Source organism: Eubalaena glacialis, chromosome 4, assembly GCF_028564815.1.
Source record: "Eubalaena glacialis isolate mEubGla1 chromosome 4, mEubGla1.1.hap2.+ XY, whole genome shotgun sequence".
Lineage (NCBI taxonomy): Eukaryota > Metazoa > Chordata > Mammalia > Artiodactyla > Balaenidae > Eubalaena > Eubalaena glacialis.
Window position 1 is genome coordinate 29626798 of NC_083719.1, and position 27144 is coordinate 29653941.

Sequence of the window (27144 nt, forward strand, 5' to 3'; positions counted from 1 at the left end):
ATGACACCTCTAGGTATTGCCTTGGGTATGGTTTTCTATTTACTTCAAGCCGTTTCTGGAGAAAGTGGCTATGCAGAGAATGGTGAGTCATTTCTACCTTTTCTTTAGGATTTCAGATGATCTCTAGCATCTGTTTCAGGTTGCTCAGATCCCTAACAGACCAAAGTGGGGCACTGGGTTAGAAGGGAGTTTGAGGGCTTGCCACGTAGTCAGTCGTTTTGTGCATTCTAACCACTAGGACAGAGGGCCTGGGGACAACACTGTGAGTGGTTTGTAAAGGCTTAGAATTGTCAAGGGATGCACTTGACTCTCCCAATGTGGATCTTACATGTTTGTCAATGCTTCTGCTCTTACAAAAAAACACCCACAGAGACACACTGGTTATGCTTGTTGGAGAATCTTCAAGGTAATTTTTCCTTGTCAAGAAATGAAGTTCATTTTGTTTTGTTTAGCTTTTTAGAAGGTTCTGAAAGCTTCACTTTCAAGATAAAATAATATCCAGGAACAACAGCTTTGTCTGCACTTACCTTTGCTATATCCTCAGCACCTACTCTAGCATCTAGAACACAGTACACATTTAATAAATATTTGAAAATTTCTTCAAAATACTTCAGTTTTGGTAGAGTCGTGTGGTATTCTTAGTGAATAACTGAATAGGGTTAAGATCTGAGTGAGTTCTCATTGAAATATATTTAACTGTCTCCATAATAATTTTACCATCATATAATAATTATCCCGTCAATAATTATTACCGTCAATAATTTTACCATCATATAATAATTATCCCGTCAATAATTATTACCGTCAATAATTTTACCATCATATAATAATTATCTTTGGGATCCTTAAAATACTTAGTATCTAGAGGCAGATGCTGCCTACTTTGTAAATCCATTGTAATTACAACTGAACCGTACACAAAGATGAAGTAGTCCAGAGGAGCCACCTGGAAACTTGGACCACCAAATTGCTCCTGAAAATTAAATGCTTTCACTTTAAGACTTACAAAGTATTTGCTTAACGAAGATATCAAACACATCAGCCTAATGACTCAACTTGGATATCTTAAGTCACGTAATTTCTAAGGATAGAAATCCCTAGAATATTTTCTTTAAGGGACTTGTCAGAGGGTTGACATTTTTCACAGTGTGACCATAAATGAATCACTTTGTGGGAAATGATGATTATTTCATGATAAATGTTGTCTTGTGTCTGTAGATAGATGCTTGGCACGTAATACATAAATCTTACTCTTTGGAGTATAGTATATCCCTTCTATTTCTCCCTGCTGGTCATATTATTTTGAAAAGAAATTAACAATTTTAATTGAAAGCTGAGTTTTCACTTCAACTTTTTAAATTTAAGGGTTTTTTAGGAGATTTGTAACCACCCATCCACATGATTACATCAAAATACTTCCTGGTTTGGGGTGTCAGGAATTCAAAATAATCAGCTGTGGTTTGTTGAAAGATAAGTTAGTTCTCTGATAACCACAAGAGTGATCAAGAGAAGAAAGGGATACTTTTTAAAAATCCAAACCATTTATACTTTTAATCAACTAAGCCCTTTCAGTAGGAAGCTTTTAAACCACACTGCCTTGTCTATAATACATAGTTCAAAAAACCTAATTTTTATAATGAGCTTTTAAAAAATAATAGGTTAACTCACTGTTAAAAGCTCTATGTAATTTCAAAGCCATAGTCATAATAACACCTTTGACAGAGAACTCTTTTTCAAAGGAGCCCCAAATGCTTCGTGTATATTCTCAGAATTAGAATTCTTATTTTACCTTTTCATTACTTATTTCTCAAAAAAATGTGATAAAGTAGCTAACCCTGATTGAGTGCTTACTGTGTTCTAAGAAGTCTTTGTATACTTTTATTCAATGATTCCTCATGATAACATGAATTTAAATATCAGAACTCTGAAGCTTAGAAAGGTCGAATAACCTGATGGAGGACCACAGCTACACAGTAGAATAGCCAGGATTTTAACCCACATCTGTTCAGCTCTGGTGCCAGAGGTCTTAACCACTGTGTATATGATGCTTAACTAAGCTTAGAGCAGGTATAGCATTCTCTTTGTAAAATGCCATGCAATTTTGCAGGTTATTGAGGAGAATTTTTCTTGTATACAAAGCAACTTGGCCCAGTAACACCTGCTAAAGAGCCAATGAGCTGTTTGTCAAAACATGGCCATTTTAATTGTATGACCACTGCTTTTTTTCTCTTTTATTGAAGTATAGTTAACTTACAATGTTGTGTTAGTTTCAAGTGTACAGCAAAGTGATTCAGTTATACATATATATATATATATATTCTTTTTCAGGTTCTCTTCCACTGTAGATTACTATCAGATTTGAGTATAGTCCCCTGTGTTCTACAGTAGGTCCTTGTTATTTACCTACTTTATATATAGTAGTGTGTATATGTTAATCCCAAACTCCTAATTTATCTCCCCCCGCCTCCCACTAACCCCTTTGGTAACCATAAGTTTGTTTTCTATGTCTGTGAATTTATTTCTGTTTTGTAAATAAGTTCATTTGTATCATTTTTTAGATTCCACATGTAAGCAATATCGTATGATATTTGTCTTTCTCTGTCTGACTTACTTAACCTCTAGGTCCATCCATGCTGCTGCAAATGGCAGTATTTCATTCTTTTTTATGGTGGAGTAATATTCCATTGTATATGTATACCACCTCTTCTTTATCCATTCATCTGTCAATGGACATTTAGGTTGCTTCTATGTCTTGGCTATTGTAAATGGCCACTGCTTTATAAAATGTATAAGAATATACAACAAACTCACTTTGCCAGATTGGATGGCTAAGGATAGCGGGAGTGCTTTGTTCTGTTAACACCCGGCATCTGCTAGACTCTGCTCTCTCTGGCTTACGTTGTATGTTGAATAATTTTGGAGACAAAGATGATCCACAAATGTCTGAATCCAAATAGTAATGTAGGTTCTGTTGTACAAGATTGGTGGAAGTTCTAAAGAAGAGAAAACATTAGGAGAGCATGAGTACTGCCATATAAGGGCAGGCTAAAGCCACACAGAACCATTCCATCAAGAAATGTGCCAGCAATTAGGGGACTAGATTCACTCTATAAGATTAGGAACGAATATGTTTTGAAATGGGAGCCCTAAATGGTGGACTGCCCCTCATTATTTAAAATTGTCATTAATAAGAGGGCCATACCCTTCTGAAATTACATAAGGAGTCTTTGCTGGTGGCAGAATTGTGAGCCGGATGGATTCTAGGTATAGTCAGAAAGAGCAGTGCACACAGCTCTTATCTAGATGTGGCTTTTTGAGATTTGTCACTTCGACTGAACCGACCTTTCTCTCAACTGGTTGATCCACTCACAACCAGCTTTAGTAACTTTCCCATAGAACTAATGGGTTATTGAAGTAAAGTGGATGCTGCTTGTAATCCCATGGCCTACAGGACACTCAACTGGGGTTTGATTTTTAGTATATTGTCTATCCTATTTAAAGCATCTATTTTCTAGTATCAATGGGCCAAAGTAATTTCTAGTATCATTGGACTTTGAAGCAATCATAGCTCACACTCAGCCTGAGAATGGCTTTGGTTACTCTGGATTTTCTCAGATCCCAGTTGGAGTATTTTGCTGGCATAGTTTTCTCTATTAAATATTGTAAGATATACACACAAAATATCTATATAATCTTAAGGGCCTCAACCCAGCTTAAGAAATCAAATACTATCTCTGACAGACAATACTTTCCAAAAGTGGTGGCAAAAAAATTCTGGTTCCCCACATACTTCCAGAATTTTGCTAATATCTAGAAAATGCAATATCTCTAAAAGAAGGTTGTATAAGCACAGAAATAGTATCTATAAGATTCATAGGAAGGCCCACCAAATCTGAGTCTTGTCATGTAATTTTTTCTAATCACGTTTGCCTCAGTTAGTAGCTTAAGACAAGTTGCCTTACATAAATAGTCACACAATGGAGATAATCAATGGTACTTTTAGTTAGGATGCCTATTCAGGCAAGGGAAAGCTACCATTTTAAAAAAGTGAACTTCTGAATGCAAGTTAGCTATCACATTCTTTCATTCAAAAAAAATTCTTGGGAGGGAATAAATGAAGATTAGTAATAAAGCCCAAGGCTAGATTAGGTAGCACATAAATAATAAAGTATCTCATTTGAAATGTATACAAACAAAAGAAATTCCCACTTATATAAAAGAAAGTGTGTGTTCAGTGTCTCATTCTAGACCTCCAATGCACTAACCCAATGGCAGAGATATTTAGAGATCTTAGGAGGCTATTTATTAATTGTGATGACTTTTTTTCTATTAGAAAAAAATCTGTACTCATTAAGTTTTGTTTCGGTTTTGTTATTTTGTTTGTTTGAAATCCTATTTCTTGTCTTTGTCTTTGAGCTTTCCTTCTTTAGATAAACAATCATCACTCCTTTATGTCCACCACAGAAGGCTGCCATTTTATCAGTCCCTCCAGATTTCAAAAGGATGCACTTATTTGCTTCATTAACAGCTGTAGGTTTGTTCTTTCCCAGGAGACTTTGACGATGCAGAAATGGATGACTACTCATTCTCGTGCTACAGTCAGCTGGAAGTGGATGGATCCCAGCACTTGCTGACCTGCGCATTTGACGACCCGGACGTCAACAGCACCAATATGGAATTTGAAATATGGTGAGGAATGGTGCCTTCAGTGGGTGCTTAGAAAACCTCTGTCTCTCTTTCGTGTACGGTACAGCACCAGCTGCAAAGGCAAGAGTGTGGGAGCTAATTATCAAATATTAAAATTGAATAAATTCCAAAAACTTCCTGGAACCCTTTGTCCTTCACCAAGAGACTCAAGCAAAGCAACTCTCAGGAGTTCATCTTTCAGGTCCCACTGCTACAGTCAAATGACAGTATGGATGTAGATCCCACATCCCTCCTGACTTCATGGCAGAATTTGAATTCTGGTTCTTCTGGGACACTCATCCCCCAAAAGTTCTTTGCCCAACATGAGACAATGTAGTGTCTTGAACCTCACTTGAGGGCAGGTGCCTGGTTTCTAATCCCAACACGAGCACTTACTAGCTTTTTAATCTAGAGTAAGTTGTATAACTTATCTATGCCTTAGTTTCTTCACCTGTTAAATGAGATATACCACCTCATAGGGAGATGTGATGCTTAAATAATTTAATACTTTAATAATTTAATTAGAAGACATATCCGGTATGTAATAAGGGATGAAAAAGAGGCATTAAGTCAAAACTCTATGACTCTAGACTCAACTGCCATCCCCTTGACACAGTTTGACTTCAGATGGTACTCTCAATACCAGTTTTCCAAAAGTCCACAGAAATAAATTGGCTCTTGGTTTCATGGGGCCTCTGAGAAAAGGTAAAAAGAAAGAGAAAGTCTCTGTCTGGTTTGAAAGTTTGGTAAAGAACTCAGAGAACTTTATCTTCTCCCTCTTCCACAAATCATCTCTTGTTGCCAAGGGTTACTATCTCTAATGACTTGAAAAAAATACTCGACCGTAAAATTCTGACTTGTGGCTATTTCCAAATTCATAGCAGATGACCTAATTTTAGTTAGTTGCCTAGTAAGGAAAGTAAGTCAAGATCCACCAGTACTAAAAGAGGGCTTCTTAAATTTCGTAGACATTCAGCCAACCCTCCACAATATATAGTCTAGACAAGCCCTGAATCCCACGTCTTACGTTAATTCCCTACATCTGTTCATGCAGTGCCTTCTGCTATGGTCATTGGATAAATATGACCTTGGACTTGAATTCCATAGTGTGTTCTCAGTCTGCCTCTGTCAGTTCACTTCTATAACATGCTTTCCAGGAATAAAATATATCAGGAGAAGAGGAACCTACAATGTTCAGAATCTGTGCAGCAACTAGACTCCACTAAGGCAGCCGAACAACTCATTCAAAAGATGCACTCATTTTTGTGGGCAAAACCCTCTCCGACACAGAGGTCTGCTTTGGGCTCTCCAGCCAGCCGGGTGGTGAACTGCAGTGGTTTTTCTTGGGGAGGCTGAGGCTCACCTTCTGTCCACTTTCATTCACAATGGTATTTGACCACTTCCTTGGCCACTTGAACAAACTTTCCCGCTTCCTTTAACAAGTCTCTTGATTTCTCCTGTCATATTTTAACCTGTCCATAGCCTCCGTTTGGGTTTTTCAGTTGGGTTCAGATATTTCCGTTGGAAAGCAATTGTTTTAAGACACATTTTCCGTGTGAAAGTATAAGTATGAAGCCCTTAGTAGGTTAAGGTGCTTCTGGAGAGAAGCCGTTTTCGCAAAGATATCCACACCTTGAGGGAGAGATTCATGCAACTCCTGGGTTCAGAGTAGTGATGTAGCTCAAGTTAAAGCCACTTAAATAGAGTGCCGTACTTGCTGCTTTGGTTGGGCTTCTTTTCCACAATGAAACTAGCTTTATTCGAGCTTTTTTTTTCTGTGAATATAAATTTATAAAGAAAGAAATTGTAAATTACTGAAAACTGTGAGTTCTGCTGAAGTCATTACACAGGTGGGATTGTTGATAGAAACCAGGCGTTGTTTCCCAGAGGGCTCACCAGGGACATTTTCTAACAAGCATTGCCTGATCTGGCCGCCAGTCTCCCAGGCTCAGAAACCCATTACTTAGTGTTCAGTGTGCAGATCCATCTCTCAGGGATGGACTTGGATTAGCCAAAATCACAGAGTTGGATTGCCAGCACTCCAGCTGACAACTTTACATGGACAGATGCAACTATCATAGTGACCCAGATGTTCACCCCGGGCTCAGGTGTTTTGCGGGGGGAGGAGGGACAGAGAGGGCCAGTAGGTTGTACATCAATATAAATCCACTCTCACTGGGGGATCTAGAAATTCTTCATTCACCAGCACCCTAACCAGCTCCCAGGTACCTGGAGTGACAAAGCAGAGGCACTGGAAACAGGCAGGGAGGTTGGAATCCCAGTAGCGGCACTAGCTCTGTGACCCGGGGAGTCATTTAAGCTCTGATCCTAACAACCACCTTGCACTGGGGTAGAAGGTTTAGTGTCTGGCTTATGGTCAGTGCCTGTAAATGGTACTTAATTCTCCCAGTGTCATCAGATTTTCATTAAAAATGTGATCCAAAGGTTCAGTAAATACAGCAAAACAAAGGAAATTTGTTTGTTGATTTTAAGACCAGAGTTAATTTGATTCATATCTCAAAGTGGTGAATTTTTCTAAATTTAGTTGCCAACATTTAAAAATCTAAGTATCTCTTTAAAAATCAGATTTGGTAATGCTAGGCCCAGACAGCAAAAATTAGCTGAACAGAATTCTGATTGCTTCTATAGACGAGGAATTAAATCTCAGTCCTGAAGTTAGGCTCACTTTTCTCATTTCTATTACCCACGTGGACACCATAGGCATGTAAATTTGGGACCCTGCTTTTTAGGTGTCTGCATAACTTTCATAGTCAGCTCTCAGAAGGTAATTATATTTCCTTTACTTCCACATCCTTGGGGGCACCACAGTCACTCCCAGGTACCACCTACAGATACCACTTCAAATATGTCATTTTTTTGTTTTCATCAATTACCACCAACTTCACAGGCTGCATCCTGCCAAATCTACTTCATGCTCCTGACTTAACTAGCAATATCTGTCAAGTGTTTTTAATTTAGTCCTTTCTACAGTAAACCATACTAACTTTCAAAGGTGTTTAATACTTTTGAGAAGATTCTGTCTTTTAGGGCCAAATGAGGAATAAAATCTATGGTTGTTTTTAGTATTTCCATGTAAATATCTGTTTGCACCAACAAGAGAAATGTATTTATCACGCTAAACTCCTAGCGATTGCAGGAGGTTTAGGAAGGTGGCGTTGGGGTGAAGAATCAGGTGCTGTGGTCCCAAGCAGTCTCTCCCTGTTTTCAGAACAAAGGAATTTGTGTGAGTGGCTTAGGTTTGATGTCCCTTAGGAAGGTCCTACAGGGCCAAATTTGCTAGCCTATAGTACTGCTTGGGTACTTGTAGTGGTCTCTTCTCCCCACCAAAATACCCTAGAACAGCTCTATCCAACAGAAATACAATGCAATCCACAAATGTGTGAGTGATATATGTAATTTAAACTTTCCTAGTAACCTCATTTAAAAAAAAGGAATAGGTGAAAATTAATTTTAATATTTTATTTAATGTAATATTGCCAAAATATTATAATTTCAACCTATAATCTGTATGAACAAAAAATATTCATGAGCTATTTTACATTCTTTTGCATTCTACATCTTCAGAATCTGGTATTTCATATTTAGAGCACATCTCAATTTGGACGAGCCATATTTCAACTGTTCAATATCCTCATGTGGGGTTATGGCTATTGTGTTGGCCAGTGAAATCCCAGAACATTCCTAATCCTAGCAACACAGTTAGCAACCACGTAAGCTGTTTTAATTTAATTAAGTGAATTGGATTGAATTGAGTTGAGCCACTCATGGGGGGACACTGAGTTTTCTCCAATCACCTAAAGCCAGGGTTAGTGGCACAAAGCAAGGCTGTCTGTTCTAGACCACAGTTGTCTCTTAGTCTTCCGGCACAGCTTCCCCTCCACATAGGGCAGCTCCTAGAGCTCAGAGCCCATAAAAGGATGCCCAGGCTCACAAGACAGCCATATGGTGATCCTTTATTTTTCTTGCTCATTACTTGCGCTCCCTGAAGAGCAGGAATGAACTAAGAATACCATTTTAGATTCTTCTTAAATGTCCAACAGTATCGGGACCTTGCTACATGTTAAGGATCTGCAATTGAATATTCCACACATGCTTTACTTACAAATATATCCTAAACTCAATGATTGAACCAAAAGCCATTTCCTTCTAATTCCTCCATAGCACATTTACCTAAAGTTCAGAAATGGGATCCTGACCCAGTTGTCCTCTTCCATCCTTACTCATCAAACCATGACAGTGTTGCCATCTTCAGAACTTTCCATCTGACACTCTTCTCAAGTTTGTTCCTTGGTATCCGTCTAGCTTACCTTAAAATTTTGCTTTTTATTTTTGCTCTTCTCCAAATGGGAAAACCCATGTAGCCCAACAAGGGGCGTACTCTAGAAACTCCAACACCACACACACACACACACACACACACACTCAATGCCAGAACTGCATACCCTAAATAAGATAACAGTTAACAAAAAAGCTATACTGGGGGGGAAATTTTTAAGGAATGTCCCACAAACAATAAATATTTTAGACCATGTAGGAAAAACAAACTGGTAACCATGGTTATCACAGGAGATGTGAATTAAATAGAGGGTTGAAGGAAAGAAATGAGTAATTTTACTTTTACTCCGCACTGTTTATTTTGACAGTAAGAATACATATTCTGCTTTACTTCCTTATTTTTTATGTGGTTTATTAATTTAATTTCACTTTCTTTTTTGATTACCATTCATTTGGGGGGTAAAGTTTACCTACGGTAAAATGTACAGATATTAAGTGAGTTTGGTTTTTTTTCTTTTTGTAAATACTTCAACTCTTTAGTCAACTTTGTTTTTATAAATTTATTTATTTTTTTATTTTTGGCTGTGTTGGATCTTCGTTGCTGTGCGTGGGCTTTCTCTAGTTGCGGCGAGCGGGGGCTACTCTTCGTTGCGGTGCACAGGCTTCTCATTGCGGTGGCTTCTCATTGCGGAGCACAGGCTCTAGGCACGAGGGCTTCAGTAGTTGTGGCGCATGGGCTTCAGTAGTTACGGCTCAGGGGTTCTAGAGTGCAGGCTCAGCTGTTGTGGCACACGGTCTTAGTTGCTCCGCGGCATGTGGGATCTTCCCAGACCAGGGATCAAACCCATGTCCCCTGCATTGGCAGGTGGATTCTCAACAACTGTGCCACCAGGGAAGTTCCTTAAATGAGTCTTGAGAAACATATCTGACATGTTGCCATCACCTCAGTTGAGATATAGAACCTTTCTTTCACCCTAGAAGGATGCCTCCTGTCCCCTTGCCGTCTTTCCTCATCTCCTATGAGCAACCACAGTTCTGAAACCTATCAGCCTTTGGTTTTGCCAGTTTCTGCCAGTTCTCATAAATGACACACTGCTCACTCTCTTCTGTCTGGCTGCTTTCACACAACAAAATGTTTTTGAGATTTATCTATGTTGATGCTTATCTCATAGCTCATCTTTTCAGTTGCTGAATATTAATTCCACTGTTCAAATATATCACAAATTTTTAATCCTTTCGTTTCTTGATGGACGTTTGAGTTTTTTCAAGTTTGAGGCTATTCTTTTTAAAGTTACTATTAACATTCTTATACAAATCAGTTCGTTGATACATATTTTCATTTCTCTGTGGTAAAAACCTCAGAGTGAATTACTGTATCACAGGGTAGGTGTGTATTTAACTTTATAAGAGACTACCCAACAAGTTTCCCAAAGTGGTTATACCATTCAACTACCAGCAATGTATGAGAGCTACACATCATTTCCAATATTTGGCTTTGAAAGTGTATCTCATGATTTTATTTACATTTCTCAAATAACAAATAACGTTGACCAGCTTTTCAGGTACAGTTGGCCATTTGTATGTCTTCTTTGGCCAAGTATCTGTTAAAGTCTTTTGTCTTTTTTCATTGAATTATTTGTCCTTTTATTATTGATGGATGTGAATTCTTTATATGTCCTGGATACAATTCTGATGTTAGATATATGTACTACAACTATTTTCTGCTAGTCTGTAGCTTGCCATTTCATTTTATTAATGACATATTTTAATAAGCAGGAGGTTTTCGTTTTGATGAAGTCCAATGTATTTCATTTTTCTCTTTTATGTTTACTGTTTTTTGTGTGATGACTGTCTGTCTATACTCAAATCTAGGAGGATATTTTCTTATGTTTTCCTCTAAACAGTTTACAGTTTTAATCTTTATATTTAGAGCTATACTCCATATCCAATTAATTTTTGTGAGATTGAGGTTCATATTTTCCACACATTTGCTCAGTTGTTCCAGGACAATTTGCTGAAGACATTTATTTCCATTGAATTGGTTGGGTGCATGTTTTAAAATCAAGTAACCTTATGTGTATGAGTCTATTTCTGAACACTCTATGTTTTCCATTGATTAATATTTCTATCATTGTGCCAGTGCTAAACTGTCTGGATTATCATAACTTTATAGTAAGTTTGAAATCAAGTGCTCTGTGTCCTCCATATTTGTTCTACTTTTTTCAAAGTTGTTTTGACTATTCTGTGTTCTTTGGGTTTCCACATAAATTTTGGAATCAGCTTGTCAATTTATTTTAAATCCTGCTGAGATTTTGATTAAAATTACATACACCAATTTGGGGGAAATTTCCATTTTTCAGCACTGAGTTTGCTAATCCATGAATGTAGCTCTCTATTTATTTAGATCTCCTTTAATACCTCTCAGGAATGTTTTGTAATTTCCATTGCAAAGGCCTTAAACATCTTTTATTAATTTTATTTCTAAGCATTTTATGTTTTTATTGCTATCATAAATGGAGCTGTTATTTTTTTAATTTATTTTCCAATTTTTGGACACTAGTCTATAGAAATATAATTGACTTTTGTATACCGACCTTAGTGAATTCACTATATTAGTTCCTGTGATTGTGTTGGAGAACCTTTATAGTTTTCCATGTGAACAAACATGTCTGCAAGTAAAGAAAGTCTTATTTTCTTTCTTTTCAAACTGGTGATTTTTATTTGTTTCTCTTGCCTTATGCACTGGCTAGAACCTCCAGTGCACTGTTGAATAAAAGTGGTGAAAAATAGGTATTCCTGCCTTGTCCTTATCTTAGGAGAAAACCGTTCACTAGTTCACCATTAGGTATGTTATTAACTATAGACCTTTTGTAAATGCCTTTTATCAGGTTGAGGATGTGTCTGCTGAGAGTTTTATCATAAATGGATGTTGAATTTTGTCATATGCTTTTTCTAATCACTTGAGTTGATCAGATTATTTATGCCTTTTATTCTGTTCATGTGGTGAATTGTATTGATTGATCTTTGATTGTTGAACCTACCTTGATTTCCTGCATGCATCCCACTTTGTCATTATGTGTTAATATCAATGTATTGACATTTTCTTGAGGAACATTAATTTGTAAATTTCTTTTCTGTAATATTTTTGCCAGCTTTCTGTACCAGATTTGAGCTAACTTCATAAAATAAGTTGGGAGGGGTTCATTTCTCCTCTATTAATAATAAATTCTTATTAATAATAAATTGAACCTCTTTGAAAGAAAGGGAACTATTGAAACATTCAATTTCTTCCTTATTTTCACTTTTGGGCACTATCTCTTTTTAGATTACTCTAACTGTTGCAATATTCAACCATTTCTTAGAGTTTAGAGTTAATGTACTATTTCATGTAAAATATAAGAAACTTGCAACAATATAGTTGTACTTATCACATTCTACCCTTTGTACTACTGTCATATATTTTATATCTACATTGTGGTTTTTTGTTGTTTTTTATTCTTTTTTGGCTGCATGGGGTCTTCGTTGCTGCGCACGGGCTTTCTCTAGTTGTGGAGAGTGGAGGTTACTCTTCATTGCGGTGCGCAGACTTCTCATTGCAGTGGCCTCTCTTGTTGCGGAGCATGGGCTCTAGACGCGTGGGCTTCAGTAGTTGTGGCATGCGGGTTCAGTAGTTGTGGCTCTCAGGCTCTAGAGTGCAGGCTCAGTAGTTGTGGTGCACGGGCTTAGTTGCTCCGCAGCATGTGGGATCTTCCCGGACCAGGGCTGGAACCCGTGTCCCCTGCATTGGCAGGCGGATTCTTAACCACTGCACCACCAGGGAAGTCCCTACATGTATTATTAATGCCACAATAATGCTACAGTATTTGCTTTAAACAATCTTTATCTTTAAAGAATTTAAGAGAAGAAAATATGTATTGGCTTTTTTATTTATTCTGGTCAATCTAATTGCTTCCTGTAGATCTGAAATTCCACCTATTATTATTTCCCTTTGGTCTAAAGTACTTCCTAAAACAAATTATCTCAATTTTTATATAGCTGGAAATATCCTTACTTTGCCTTCATTATTGAAGAATATTTTGTAGTGTAAGGATTCAAAGTGGACATTTTTTTCCCCTTCCAGAGTTTTAAATATATTATTCCAATGTCTTCTCGTTCACATAATTTCTGATGAGAAGTGATATTTTTCTCTGGATGCTTTCAAGATTTCTTATTTGCCTTTGCTTTTCAGCCATTTGACTATGATGTGCCTAGGTGTGGTTTCCTTTGTATTTATCCTGCTTGGATTGGCTGAGTTTCTTAAACCTAAAAGTTGATATTTTTTGCTACATTTGGGAAATTTGAGAACATTATTTCTTTAAATATTTTTTAGCCAAATTTTTTCTTTTTGTTCTGGAACTCTAATTGCATATTTATCTATCCCCTTGATATTGTCCCACAGGTCAATAAGACTTTCTTTCTGTTGTTTTAGACTAAATAATTTCTATTGATCTATCTTCAGCTTCACCAACCTTTTCTTCTGCCTTCTTCTATCTGCTATTAAGTCCATCCCATACATTCAGTACATTTTTAAAAACTTTAAATTTGTACTTGTCAGTTATAGTATTTTCATTTTGTTCTCTTTAATAGTTTCCACTTCTCCACTAAGATTCTACATTCATTCAATAATTATGACCATATTTTTTTGAACATATTTACAAAAGCTGTTGAAAAGTTCTTTTCTGCTAGTTCCAACATCCGGGTCTCCTTCGGGTCAGTTTCCATTGACTGCTTTTTGTCTTGACTATTTGTCACATTTTTCTATTTCTGCTCTTTTGTAGTAGCTTTTGAATGTAGGAAGGACACTATCGATAATAGGGTGGCTTGTTTATTGATTGATTGATTGATTGGATTCTGATAACTTCCTCTGGCAAGTGTTAATTTTGACTCTGTTACTCAGTTAACTTGGCCAGATTAATCTCCAAATTGTTCTTTTGAGGCAGCACCAAAAATATCTTCTTAGTTCCTTCTAGAGCCATCTAGCTATTGCCATGGTTTCCTTGGATTTTCCTCCACAACTGCACAATTAAAGGGACATGTAATAATTTAAGCAGAGTTTATATGCAGACTTAGTGTCTTCTATGTCTAAAGTTTCCTCATTTCTAGGCTTTTCTCCCTTAAAAATACCCAGCCACTCAGGCCAACCGAAACTCTGTCCTCTAACTTCTCAAGACGGTAAAACTGTGGCCTTCTGTTAGATTCTAAATGCCCATCATAATGTGACCTGAGAAGTGCCTTCAGATAAAACAAAACAAAACAAGCAACCTAGAAACAAGGATCTAATCCACCCTTTTCTAAAGAATTAAATTCCCCTAGTGTCTGCCTGCTTTTGGTTATTCTCCAATGCTTTTAAATAGTATTTTCAAAACTATCTATCTTGCTCAAAGTTTTTAGTAGTTATATGTTGATGGTTAGTGTGATATAAGCTACTCTGCCACTACTGGAACTAAAACATACTTTCTTTTTAAAATAGGAATTTTTTAAAAGAGTACAATTTGGAGCTTTTGATGTGGTCGCATAGTAGGCAACATTCTCTTTTCTTCAGTTTCCTGAAAGCCTGATTTTAATTGGGAATAGGAGGTCACAGAAGTAACAGAATTCGATTCCTAGAACATTTAATCTAAGGAACATGGGGAGAAGGGTTGATTTTAAAGTCTGTTGATGAGTTAAAAGTGGAACTCAGCCAAAATTACCTATGAAAATTCCCAAATTACCCATTAAGTGTATATGGTTTTATGTATATAATCCTTTAGACTATTTTATTATTTCCTTTAACCCTTTTTTGGTCAATATTTCTTTACAGGCTTTATTTTTTCAATTTATTCCTGCAGGACATCAAAAAAAGAAATTACCTTCCCACCTAAAGAAAGTACTTATCTTCTAATAATCAGTTATTACAAGATAAGAATTTTCCATTATTTTCATGAACATGCTTTGACTATTTCAGGTTCAATTGCATCTAATGCCTGAGTAAATCAATGCTGATTATAATGGCAGCAAAAAGCTATTTTATTTTAATTCTCTCTCTCTCAAATATGCATCTACCCTATGGACAAATTTAAAGCCACACAAATGAAAAGTGGATGTGATGCTATTCCTTCTATACAGAAACTCCTACTTGAACTAAGATAAATTCCTTTTTTGTTTCTACAGTGGGGCCCTTTTGGAGGTAGATTGCCTGAGTTTTAATAAACTGCAAGGGATGTATCTCATCAAGACTAAGAAATTCTTACTGATTGGAGACAGTAAAATATGTGTGAAGCTTGGAAGAAAAAGCATGACTTGCAAAAAAATGAACATAGTCAAAATAGGTAAGAAGTTGTATATGGGGGTATGTTGCCATTTTTCAGATATCGGAAGACAGATACCTGTGTCTGAACTTTCTGTATGTTAAAGTAGACAAATCATGAAAACTATTTACAATAGAAAATATCAAATTCTCTAATGCATATAATTTCTTAAGAGAAATGAAAGTTTGAAGCTTATGCTATTTATTCTTACTGTGAGAGAACTCTGAGGGTCTTCAAACTGAGCTATGAAAAAGGGTGATTGACACTTACAGATTGCAGGAAGAGTTCATCTGTGTGAAGTGTCTAACTGTAGCTGGGCTTCCCATACTTCACCCACACACGTCTTTTCCTTCCTCACCTTACCTTTTCCTGAATTCCTTGTAATCTTCTCCCCACATACCTACCTGTGAATGTATTTAGCAAAATTATCAAGTTATTTTTAAAAGTAAATATGCCTTCTGTATTAGAGTTCTCCAGAGGAAGCAGAACCAATAGGATAGATGGATATACATAGATACATAGATGATAGATAGATAGATAGATAGATAGATAGATAGATAGATAGATAGATAGATAGATAGATAGACGAGAAAAAGAGATTCATTTTAAGGAATTAACTGTCATGATTGTAGGGGCTGGCAAGTCTGAAATCTGTAGAGCGAGCCAGAAAGCTAGAAATTCAGGTAAGAGTGGATATAGTGGTTTTGAGTCCAAATTCCAGAGGGCAGACCAGGCAGTCTGGAAACTCAAGCAGCATTTCTATGTTGCATTCTTAAGACAGAATTGCTTCTTCTTCAGGGAATCTCAGTGTTTGCTTTTAAGGCCTTCATCTGATTGAATGAGGCCTACCACATTTTAGAGAGTAATTATTTTACTCGAAGTCTCCTGATTTAAATGTTAGTCATGTCTTTAAAAAAAAAAAGTACCTTTAGATTAGTGTTTAGCCAAACAACTGGGGACCATAGCCTAGCCAAGTTGACACATGAAATTACCATCACACCCTCCTAGGAGACTTACTATTGAGGAGTGATGCATAGTCATATCTGATTCGGCCTAGAATATACATATTAAGTGTAATATGTATGTAGAATATACATATTACACTTGGCCAGAAAAAGTGATAATTATTATAATCCAAAAAAAGTACTATTTGAATTGTTAAATTTATCTATATGTTTCCCTTGGTTCTATATAATATCCATATACATAATAATATGAATTATGGATTTCAGTAAATCCATTCAATTATCTGGTTGTAAGTCAGCATTAATTACCAATTCACCATTCGGTTACCAAGCAAATAAAATTATCAGAAAGACTGGGAATATAGACACAAAAAGTTTTCCCATTACTTACAGATTTATCACACTGAGGTAAATAAGGTTCTTTTTGAAAACCTCAGAGATACCCTGGTAGAGGGGAATGTCTAAGCCAGTTATGATATATCAATGCAATGGAATCCTAACTTCTTGTATTCATTCTACCTATGGAGATTTACAAGTGAAACAATATATGTAGGGAGAAAACTGTTCAAAGTGATGGAAGAGGTGCATTCTCTTTCTGGTTTTAAATACTATGGCTCTGTCTCTCCCTCTTCTCAACCCCCTCCCTTCACCCTCCTAAAAGAAAATTAAAGGTAAGAGAGCAATACTCATTAGAGATGACAAAGAGAAACTTGGAATCTAGTCTCAGTTTTGTACCACTAATATAGTAAAGGGCAAAAGCAGAAGTTCCATGTTTGAACAGTCATCTTGTAAAAAAAGCAGAGGGAGAGTAGAAAAGAGACATTAGGCACAACCAGTGTAAGTGTTTAGGGGGGGTGGCACGACAGGGTATCTCTGAGTATTGGGACACAAGCAAGCTGAGTTTTGGTCATTTGGAGACTAGGCTGCTATGGATGGATGTTCAGTTTGTGCACAGGGCACTATATCTAGAAGTTCATCATTTACATTGCAAATACGTATTCACTCTCGGAGAGCAGGCAGAGAGGGCAGAGACTCAGTCCTGTGACAGAGTCCTGAAGCCCCAGGGGGGAGCCCCTTCTTACAAAAACCCACCCCAGCACAGAGGCCCACATGCATCCTAGTGTGTGAGCATGGGAACACTCGGGCACACCCACAGGCTCTTGGTGGCAGTCTGCCCCGTCAGACTCCCTGGATCTCATATGTCCAGTGCTCTTCAAAGTCCACATTCTGTACCACCCAGCAGATGGAAAACCTGACCGGCCACCTCCTCTGAGGGACCAGAGGAGAGACAGGGTGTGCACTCTGCTGGTAGCACAGGTCTACGAAGCAGTGCTGTGAGCACCTCGGGGCTTTGGAAAGCACGCCCGGGCAAGCAGGATGAGCGGTGGTGGAGACATGTCTCCCAGTAGCATCGTCTTCTGGTTCCTGATGCGACAGTTCATTAATAAAACTGTCATTTAACTAAATTGAAATTGGATGCTGCTGATTAAACCCCAGAGCCAGAACTCCCCTGCAGCCACCACTCCCCTCACTCACAACTCCTTCTTTAGGTGCAGGTCCCCAGTAAGGCTGGAGGGGCAGCTTCTGTCTCCCCCCTTTTCTCGTCAGGGTAAATTCATATAATAGTTCAAGTTGTGCCAAGAATAAATTAACTTTTTTAAGATGTTGCTTGAGGAATGAGCACCTTTTTCTAATTTGCTCAAATGTACCATTGGGTTTAGAAGCAGACCTGTGTGGGGAGAGCCTGAACAAGCCAGTGGGAGAGAGCTGAGCACAGAAACAAAAGCTCAATGAAGGAGAGAGAGTTCATTTGTATCATTTTTTTTTTTAGATTCTTCATATAAGTGATATCATATGATATTTGTCTTTCTCTGTCTGGCTTACTTCACTTAGTATGATCATCTCCAAGTCCATCCATGTTGCTGCAAATGGCATTATTTTACTCTTTTTAATAGCTGAGTAATATTCCATTGTATATATATATAGCACATCTTCTTTATCCACTCCTCTGTCAATGGACAGTTAGGTTACTTCCACGTTTTGGCTACTGTAAACAGTGCTACAATGAACATTGGGGTGCATGTATCCTTTTGAAGCATGTTTTTCTCCAGATATATGCCCAGGAGTGGGATTGCTGGATCATATGGTAGCTCTGTTTTTAGTTTTTTAAGGAACCTCCATACTGTTCTCCATACAAATGAACTTATTTACAAACCAGAAACAGACTCACAGAATAAACTTAGAGAATGAACTTATGGTTATCAGAGGGGAAGGGGATGGGAGAGGGATAGATTGGGAGTTTGGGATTGACATGTACACACTGCTATATTTAAAATAGATAACCAACAAGGACCTACTGTATAAATAAATAAATTTTTTTAAAAATAAATAAATGAAGGAGAGTGAGACTCAGGATCAGACAGAATTGGATTTACATCTTATTAACTCATCCTATGGGGGCTGAACTTAGCTAATTAACCTCTCAGACTCAGTTTCCTCATCAGTATACTGGCAATGAGTGAGTGTTGATGCAAAATGGCGTAAGTTAAGCACTTGGCACTTAGTAAGTATAAAATCAACATTAGTCTGTTCTTCCCTTAATTCTTCCATTATTGAGAGGCCTTGGGAGATGGAGATGCAGCAAGGGATTCAGTGTCAAAGGTTTTGTTGAGAATGTGAATCTTAATCATTTCCTTGAATGGCAGGTAGAAACTGGCTTGGCTGGTGTCAAAGGACTGACAGTTTTCTCTGTTGGTCTGTTTCTCTACACCCACTACCTTTCCTCCTGCTTCCCTTTGGGGTATCTTCCCTGTTTATAGTGCATCTAAGGGTTAAAAAAGGGTAAACTTCCCCTTGCAGAAGACATCCAAGGGTAAAGAAAGAACCACTTCCTCTTTTTCAGTACCTCTGGGGAAATCAAGGCAGGAGACACTTAGGCAGCCACCACTACAAGCAAGTGATTATGACAAGGGGGCCAAACTTCACCACATGAGCTCATTTTACTGGATCAGCAAGTCAGTCTTAAAGCCCAGATCATATAACCTGGAATCCAGCTCAGTCTACTGCGTGAAGTTGTGATGAACACAGACTCCCTCATTAACAATAGGTTTAGGTTAGATTTTAACTTATGCGTCTCCCAATCTCTGTCTGAGATCAGCCATGCAAACAAGTGGCTGCCCCATCCCTAGACAACTAAGTTCCCAGGCTTTAGTGAAAGAACAGCAAAGAGGCCAAGACAGGGAAGCCCCAAGTCAAGGGTGGGAGGTGGCCTGACACACATGTGCTCCTAAGATTTCAGTACCTTTCTCTGGGTTTGTTCTGCCTGAAATAATCTCTCTCCCTCCCACAGTATTTCATATATGGTGCCTCTGATCCTAGGCAGGTAGACAGGAGGAAGAAGCCAGAGAGGAGTTTAGAGCTAATGCAAACAAGACTGAAGGAGCAGGCAACCTGCAGTCACACCAGAAGTTACGAGCCAGAGCCAGGATGCAGATCCCCAGTTTCCATGTAACTGAGATGAGGTGTAAGGCCCCCAGTTTTATCAGAATAACGAAGACTCAAAGTTCAAATTCTCCTGCTTTGGGGCTAGTTAGAAACAAGTCCTCTAGTACTCAAAAGGGGAAGAGAATGTGTTTTTGCGTAAAATTAGCACTAGCTACTGTAACCAATATGCCCTAAAACATATATCTCCAACACCATAAGTTTATTTCTTGCTCATGTAAGAGCCAAAATGGGTGTTTCTAACCTGTGGGTGGTGCTCCTTCAAGCAACATTCAGGGCTCCTCCATCCTGGGGCTCCACTCTCTTCAACATATGACTCCAAGTGGCAGAAGGGGACTGAGCATGGGGTCACACACGTGGGGTTTCTGGGCCAGGATGGGAGGTGGTGTACATCACTTCCACCCACATCCTTCACAAGAACACACCCAACTGCAAGGGAGGCTGGGAAATGTAGTCAGGCTTTGAACCAGGAAGAAGAAGAAATGGTTTTTACTGACCCAGAAAAGGAATGTGATTTTCAGAGTAGATGAACTTTAAAAATTATAATTATTTCCTTGACTACCCTATAGAATGATCTCATTTCTTTTTCCTTTTCAGTTAAACCTGAGGCTCCTTTTGACATAAGAGTTGTCTATCGCAAGGGAGCAAATGACTTTGTGGTGACATTTAATACATCGCACTTACAAAAGAAGTATGTGAAAGAATTAATGCATGAGGTAGCCTACCGTCAGGAAAAAAATGAAAATGATTGGATGGTATGTAGGTCAACTACATTTATACATTATAAAATTTATGAAGATGTATATAAAAATATCTTAATAAATAAGTTATATGTATAGATTAAAATATATAAATATATAAAACTGTAAAATAGAAACTTCTTAATGCTACTTATTTTATAGTCTCAGAGGTACAGTTACCTGGGGTGGGTCCCTAGCAATTTCGTGTTCAAAATGTGCCTTTTACTAAAAGAAGTTCTCCAAAGTGTAAAATGTTTAGGCCTCGCAAAACCTGGATCTTCTCTGTCTCTTTTCTTGTCCTAGCTCTCATTTTTTTCTTGCCCTATTTTTTGTCTTTATAAAGTTTCTAAATGAAATAGTTGGACTAACCATTGTAGACTGAGATCAAATCCATCCTCTTTATCTGGGGGCCTGAAAAAGAATCACATTTAGCGCAACTCTCATAGGCAAATCAGGCAAAAAAAAAAATCACCAAGCTGTAACCACAGTCTGGTTTATTGGAGTTGTGGGAATAGCCTGAAGTAAGTAGGAGAGGAGGTGGAATATTTTTCTTCATTTTTTTTAAGCCTGAGTTCTTAAATCCTTGAAGTAACAGCTTAACTTTTACCCTTCATAATCTGGGTGGTTAAACTCCATGAGTCGCTGCAGTTGGAATGGTCTGGTGCTCCTCACAATCTGTTTTGGGGAGAAGATGAGAGAAAATTAGAATGTCCCAGGGTTTCAGGTTCCTCTGAAGTCACTGGATTAACTTTTGTCCTTTTTGTACCGCACGAACAGAAAATGGATAACAGTTGCTTTCTCAAGGGGAAATGAGATTCTACTTATCCATACTGTTCTCTTTTCTCAGTCCACAATCAGTCTCGTGTGTTTGCAATTTGCTGCCTTACACTACTTACATAAGTATAATGCCCACGCCAAACCTCCTTCTCCCTCCTTCTATCCCCACTGACAGGCGCACACACGCCCGCACACACACAGTAGTAGGCTCCTTTGATCTTGACCTCTTCCAGTCTTTATCTGAAAATTGCATCAGTGGAAAAGCAGAGAAAGGAAGGATTTTGAATAAATGGTACCAAGACAATCATTTTCCTGGGGAATATTAAGTTTAATGCTTAACTTGCTCCATGTAACAAAAAAATTAAAATAGAAGATGTTTAAGGAAATTATGTTAAAGTGAAACTCTAAACAGGCTAAAACATTTACAGGTAAATGTTTATATAATCTTGAGATGAGGAAGAACATTCTAAACATAAAAACTGTAAAAGAAAGCAAAGGATGGAAACATGTGACTACATAAAAATAAAGGTTTGTAAATGTCAGCATACACAATAATCGAAATCGTAAGGCAAATTAGAAATTAGGCTTAAATTACCACACATACAACTGACAGATGGTTAATATTCTTAAAATATAAAGAGGTCTTATGAATCATTAAGAAAAGGACAAATATGACGATAGAAAAATTAGCAAGAAAGTTGGAAATGTCTCACAAAATAGGAAATATATAATTTCAATAAGTATAAAAAACTAATAATCAAATAAATCTAAATGTAAATAACCATAGGTATTACTTTTTACCCATCAAATTGACAGAGTACTTTTTCCTCTTAAGGATGACACACATTATTGGAGAGACTGTGTCTCTATATTGCTATTCACGATGTAGAATTATATCTTTCCAGAGGAAAATGATTCTTGCTCACTAACCTTACCATTCCCTTTCATCTCTCCGTGGGATGTGAAATAGGAGGGAAAGAAAAAGAAGAGATTAGAGTGTGGAAAGGAAGGCTGGAGCCTGGGAGTGATTTATACCCTCCCTGACTGGGAGAGCCCAATTCACCTGAATAAAGATAACGACACATTTTATAACTGCCCTCCTTGACCACTTGCAGCATTGTTTGTGAGCTCACACACTCTGCCCCAATTCTGCTGCCAACCCCTCCACGTCAGAGCTCCTTTTTCTAACAAATATGAGAGAACCTCAAAAGAGTGCCCACATGAGTAAAGACACTCAACTTGAAATGATTTGGGAAATGTGAGCACCGCCTCTTTTTCCACCTTAAAAATGTAGTGGCCTTTTTTTGCTCTTCAGCACATGAATTTATCCAGTACAAAGTTGATGCTCCTACAGAGAAAGCTACAACCCAATGCAATGTATGAGATTAAAGTTCGGTCCATCCCTAACACCAACTATTTTGAAGGCTTCTGGAGTGAATGGAGTCCAAGTTTCCACTTCAGAACTCCAGAGACCAATGGCCCAGGTGAGAAATGACTAGAGTCTGTTCCCCCCCCCCGTAGTGCTTTGCATGTCAAAGTCTGTGAGCGACAGTGAGAGCCAGAGAGATGAAACAAACCCACAAGTTAGAACTCCCCAGAGGGCATTCTTACACTTTCTTTGAAAAATGACCTGCCATCTTTGCCCCTTTTGTGAAGAACGAAGAAGGGGTGGGAGTAGGGCTCTTAGTCGCTGATCAGCTGATGTAGGCTGTCTGGACTCTACTGTCCTGGGCACTCCTGGAAGCCACTAGTTCTGAATAAAATTCCCACCCACTACCTCTAGTTTACCAATTCAGACTGGGATCCCAATGGCCGGTCCCTCCAAGTCCCTCTAGGGAATACCATAGAGGGTGGCAGATGGGTAGGCTGGTGTGGCTTTCCCATGCCTCCTTTTCTAGAATAATGAAGATATCCTGGGGGTCTAGGAACTGGGAACAGCCGGAAGAACCAAAGGGCACAGCTCAGGCAGACCACTGGGGACCCAGAGCACCCCACATATACCTGCCCTTTGGGGGCTGCACGGAACAGCTCTGCTGCACCAGCCTCCCGTCCTTACCCTAGGAATTGCTGAGGCTGCAGGGTAGAGCATCTCTCAGCATCCCCCTGCTCAGCTTCTCTCTCTCGGTGCTGGAAGTTAGCCAGGGAGTGCTGCTGTCTTTACTGTTAGGTCACTTTTAAATTCCAAGTGACAGATGTTCTGGACTTGGTCACCCAAGCCGGTGCTGAAACCGTGTACAAGCTCCTGTGTCCTTGTCTTTTGAAGTGAAAGGCTGACTCAAGAGTTAATGATTGAGGAATGTGAAGGTGTAGAAACAAAGAATAGTTATTGGGCTGGGGAGCTGGTAACAATTTATAGATTATAAATCCGCCACATCTGCCACCGAACTCATGGTTCCCTGAGAGATACAGATAAAGGCCTGACACACATTCCAAGTTGTTTTTAACAGGAAGCACACCCCTACCAGATGAAAACTGCTGACCACAAGAACATAGACCCTAGACTGGTTTGAACCAGAAAGTTGATGGTGCTGACTCCCCATTTCCTCACCACCAACCAATCAGAAGAATGTCCACCAGCTGACCACGCCCTGCTCCTTGAACACTATAAGACTCCTCACTACCCCCACCAGGGTGGGGCACGTAGTCTTGAGGGCATTAGCCCGCTGTGGCCCCATTTGCTTGGCAAAGCAATAAAAGCTACTCTTTTCTAGTTCACCCAAAACTCTGTCTCCACGTTTCTATTCAGCACCGGTGAACAGAGGCTGTTTCAGCAACAGTGTCACTTAGTGAAGCCCAAATTCCCCCATAAAAGCTAATACATCATCCTGTTTACTGAAAAGCAACTTTCAAGGAATAATAAATGGGCCCAAGTTACTAAATAAACTCAAAGCATCCTGAAAGTCTCCCCCACAGCACGCTTCATGATTGCTAACCAAGATCTATCCTTGCCTTCCAGGGGAGATGGATCCTGTTTTACTAATTATCAGCGTTCTGAGTTTCTTCTCTGTGGCTCTGATGGTCGTTCTGGCCTGTGTGTTGTGGGAAAAAAGGTGAATTTCTTTAACTAATCAAGAGAGTGGTTATGTGGGATTCCAGACAGTCAGAGCTCTAGTCCTATTTATTGATGAGAAAACTACAAAGCGGAATAAAACATTTCAGGAACTGCAGCGCCCTATAACCCTCCTCATCCTCAGGCGCTGGTGAATTTCCATAGTTAATTTCACAAGCAGTAAAAATATATAAACTGAACATAGGGCAAATCCTCCCTGCAAACCTTTCCTCCCAAGTGTCCTCAATGGGTGAGAGCCATCCCTCCAGAATGCCTGGGCAGCTGGAGGGACCCATGGGAAATGCAGACTGTTTTTGAAGTCTTAGCTTTCAGCACACAAATTCATGAGACTTTTGCATTCTACCCCATGATAGGGCCACGCTTGCTTCATCATTTAGACACACATCAGTCGAGTTATTAATGTTTTAGGAAGATGCCCTCAGCACAGGGTCACATACACGCCCCCCGCCCCAGGATACTCCAGTTTCTAAAGTACCACCCTAAAGCAATTTCCCTGTGTAACTTTGAAAATATGTCTCTCTTCCACCAAAATCAGAGCAGAGGAGTTGCTGCCAATGAAGAGAAAAGAAAGATGACAAAGCTTATTTTGGGGAGTAGATGAACAGATCAGATTTTAGTTTCATAGCTACATCATTGCCAAGACTTATTGTTCCTTTTCTCCAGGGCTCTTTCCCAGGGGCGTATCACTGTTGTCTGGTTCACAGAGTAGGTCGCTGACAGTGGTCTCTGGTCCAACCCCTCCATGGGCTGGTGGGACTCTGAGGCCCAGAGAAAGCAAGTCACTTGTCCAAGATCATCCACCTAGTTGTGGCAGAGCCAAGGCTAGGAATCTGCTCTTCTGACTGCTGGCTCAGAGTAAGTGGGAAGGTCTATTGTGCCTGCCCCCTCCACCATTCATTTCATCTTCAATGTCCTTTTATTTCAGAATTAAGCCTATCATATGGCCCAGTCTCCCTGATCATAAGAAGACACTGGAACAACTGTGCAAGAAACCAAAAAAAGTGAGTGCTTCTGGTGCTTTTATCACTATGTCAAAGGCATCCCAGCAGACAAGAATGATATTGCAGGATGAGGAATGGCTGAACCTCAAGTGTCGGTCTTTTGTGTATCACATAACTAGGGTCCCTCATAAGATGTCAGCTGCAGGTTCCTGGAAGTGGGAAACTAAAATGACATACAAGTCTCAGAATTTCCCAGACTTCCCCAGGGATGGAGGGCATGGCAAGTGGTCACTTCAGACCCTGAAGTATCACAGCACCTCCAGAGGTAAAGAGTCAGCTACAACATGTGGGTAATTCTCTGACATACCCTGGTAAACCCCTGTTGGAAAGTTCTTGAGCTCTTTTCCTGAACAGAACATTTGCTGATATGTCTCTCTGGTGCAGTCTTAATGCTTCCCTTTTTTTTTTTTTTTTTGGTGCAGAATTTGAATGTGAGTTTCAATCCTGAAAGTTTCCTGGACTGCCAGATTCATAACGTGGATGGCATTCAAGCTAGAGACGAAGCAGAAGGCTTTCTGCAAGATCCTCTTCCTCCACAGCTAGAGGAGTCTGAGAAGCAGAGGCTCGGAGGGGGTATGCAGGGTCCCAACTGGCCCTCCGAGCATGCAGGCATCAGCCCAAAAACTTTCAGAGGAGAGTCGTCATTCAGATGCCTGGCTGGGAACATCAGTGTGTGTGACGCCCTTGGGCTCCCCTTCTCCAGGTCCCCAGACTGCAAGGAAGGTGGAAAGAATGGGCCTCTCCTGTACCAAGACCTGCTGCTTGGCCCTGGAACTACAAACAGCACCCTGCCCCCTCTGTTTCCGTTCCAACCCGGAACTCTGACATTGAACCCTGCTGCCCAGGGGCAGTCCATCCTCACTTCCTTGGGATCAAGTCAAGAAGAAGCCTATGTCACCATGTCCAGCTTCTACCAAAACCAGTGAATTGTAAGAAACCGACGACCAGAACCATCATGATGAACAGAGATAACTGAGTCCCACTCTCCCTCACAGCACAAAGAAGACAAAATGAAAGCAGCGCCTCGACATGGTCCACAGGATTCTGAAACAGCGCTTCGACCACACCTCCCTGCTTCAGTGGCAAGAGACAGGAGGCAGGGGCATTCTGCTTCAGGCAATGCAATGATTCATTTATTTCAGAAAGGAAAAAAAGCAGAAAAGAGTGAAAGAAAGGGTGGAGGAAAAGATGGAGGGGTGGGGAGGGCAAAAGGGAGCAACGGAAGAAAGAAGGAGAGGAGAATTAGAATAATAGATACCATTATCAGGACTCACTATGTACACAATGCTGTGCTACGTGCTCTACACATCTGTTCGCACTGCATCCTCACAATAATCCTGGGAGGTGGGTGCGATTAGTATTATTCTCTATGTTACAGATGATGAAACTGTGGCTTAAATTAGCTTATCCATGTTCCCCACTCAGCAAGGAGTAGAATCAAGATTTGCTGCCCAGGAGTCTAACTGCAGTCTTCTCCAAGTCATGTGCCTTCCTCTTAACTAGGGACTGTCCCACTCTCCAGTGCCAAACCTCACTTAGAACAGGGTGACTGTATAATGTATTGTCCAAACTGGGTCACTTTTGCAAGTGAAAGGGGAAGTTATAAATAATCACTCCAGGACAACAAGTGTAAACCGGGACTGTCCCAGGCAAATGGGGACCTATGGTCACCCGAACTGAAAAGGCTACAAGGAAGACAGGGGGCGGGAGGAATGGTCTCATGACATACGTAGCATCATGGCCAACCATGTCTACAAAAAGTAGAGAAGGTAAGACAGAGCC

General features: G+C 39.3%; 1 protein-coding gene across 2 annotated transcripts; it reads left to right on the forward strand.

Moving 5' to 3' along the window:
• Positions 1-26288, forward strand: IL7R (interleukin 7 receptor). 2 transcript variants are annotated; one of them, XM_061187702.1, is made up of 8 exons: positions 1-82; positions 4551-4689; positions 15172-15329; positions 20372-20529; positions 22607-22775; positions 24248-24341; positions 25287-25362; positions 25785-26288. In XM_061187702.1, the coding sequence occupies exons 1-8, from the start codon at positions 1-3 to the stop codon at positions 26286-26288; spliced, it is 1380 nt and encodes a 459-aa protein (XP_061043685.1). The 2 variants fall into 2 exon arrangements, with proteins under 2 accessions (XP_061043685.1, XP_061043686.1); XM_061187703.1 differs by lacking the exons at positions 24248-24341; positions 25785-26288 and having other exon boundaries at positions 25287-25366.
• Positions 26289-27144: the final 856 nt, after the last annotated feature.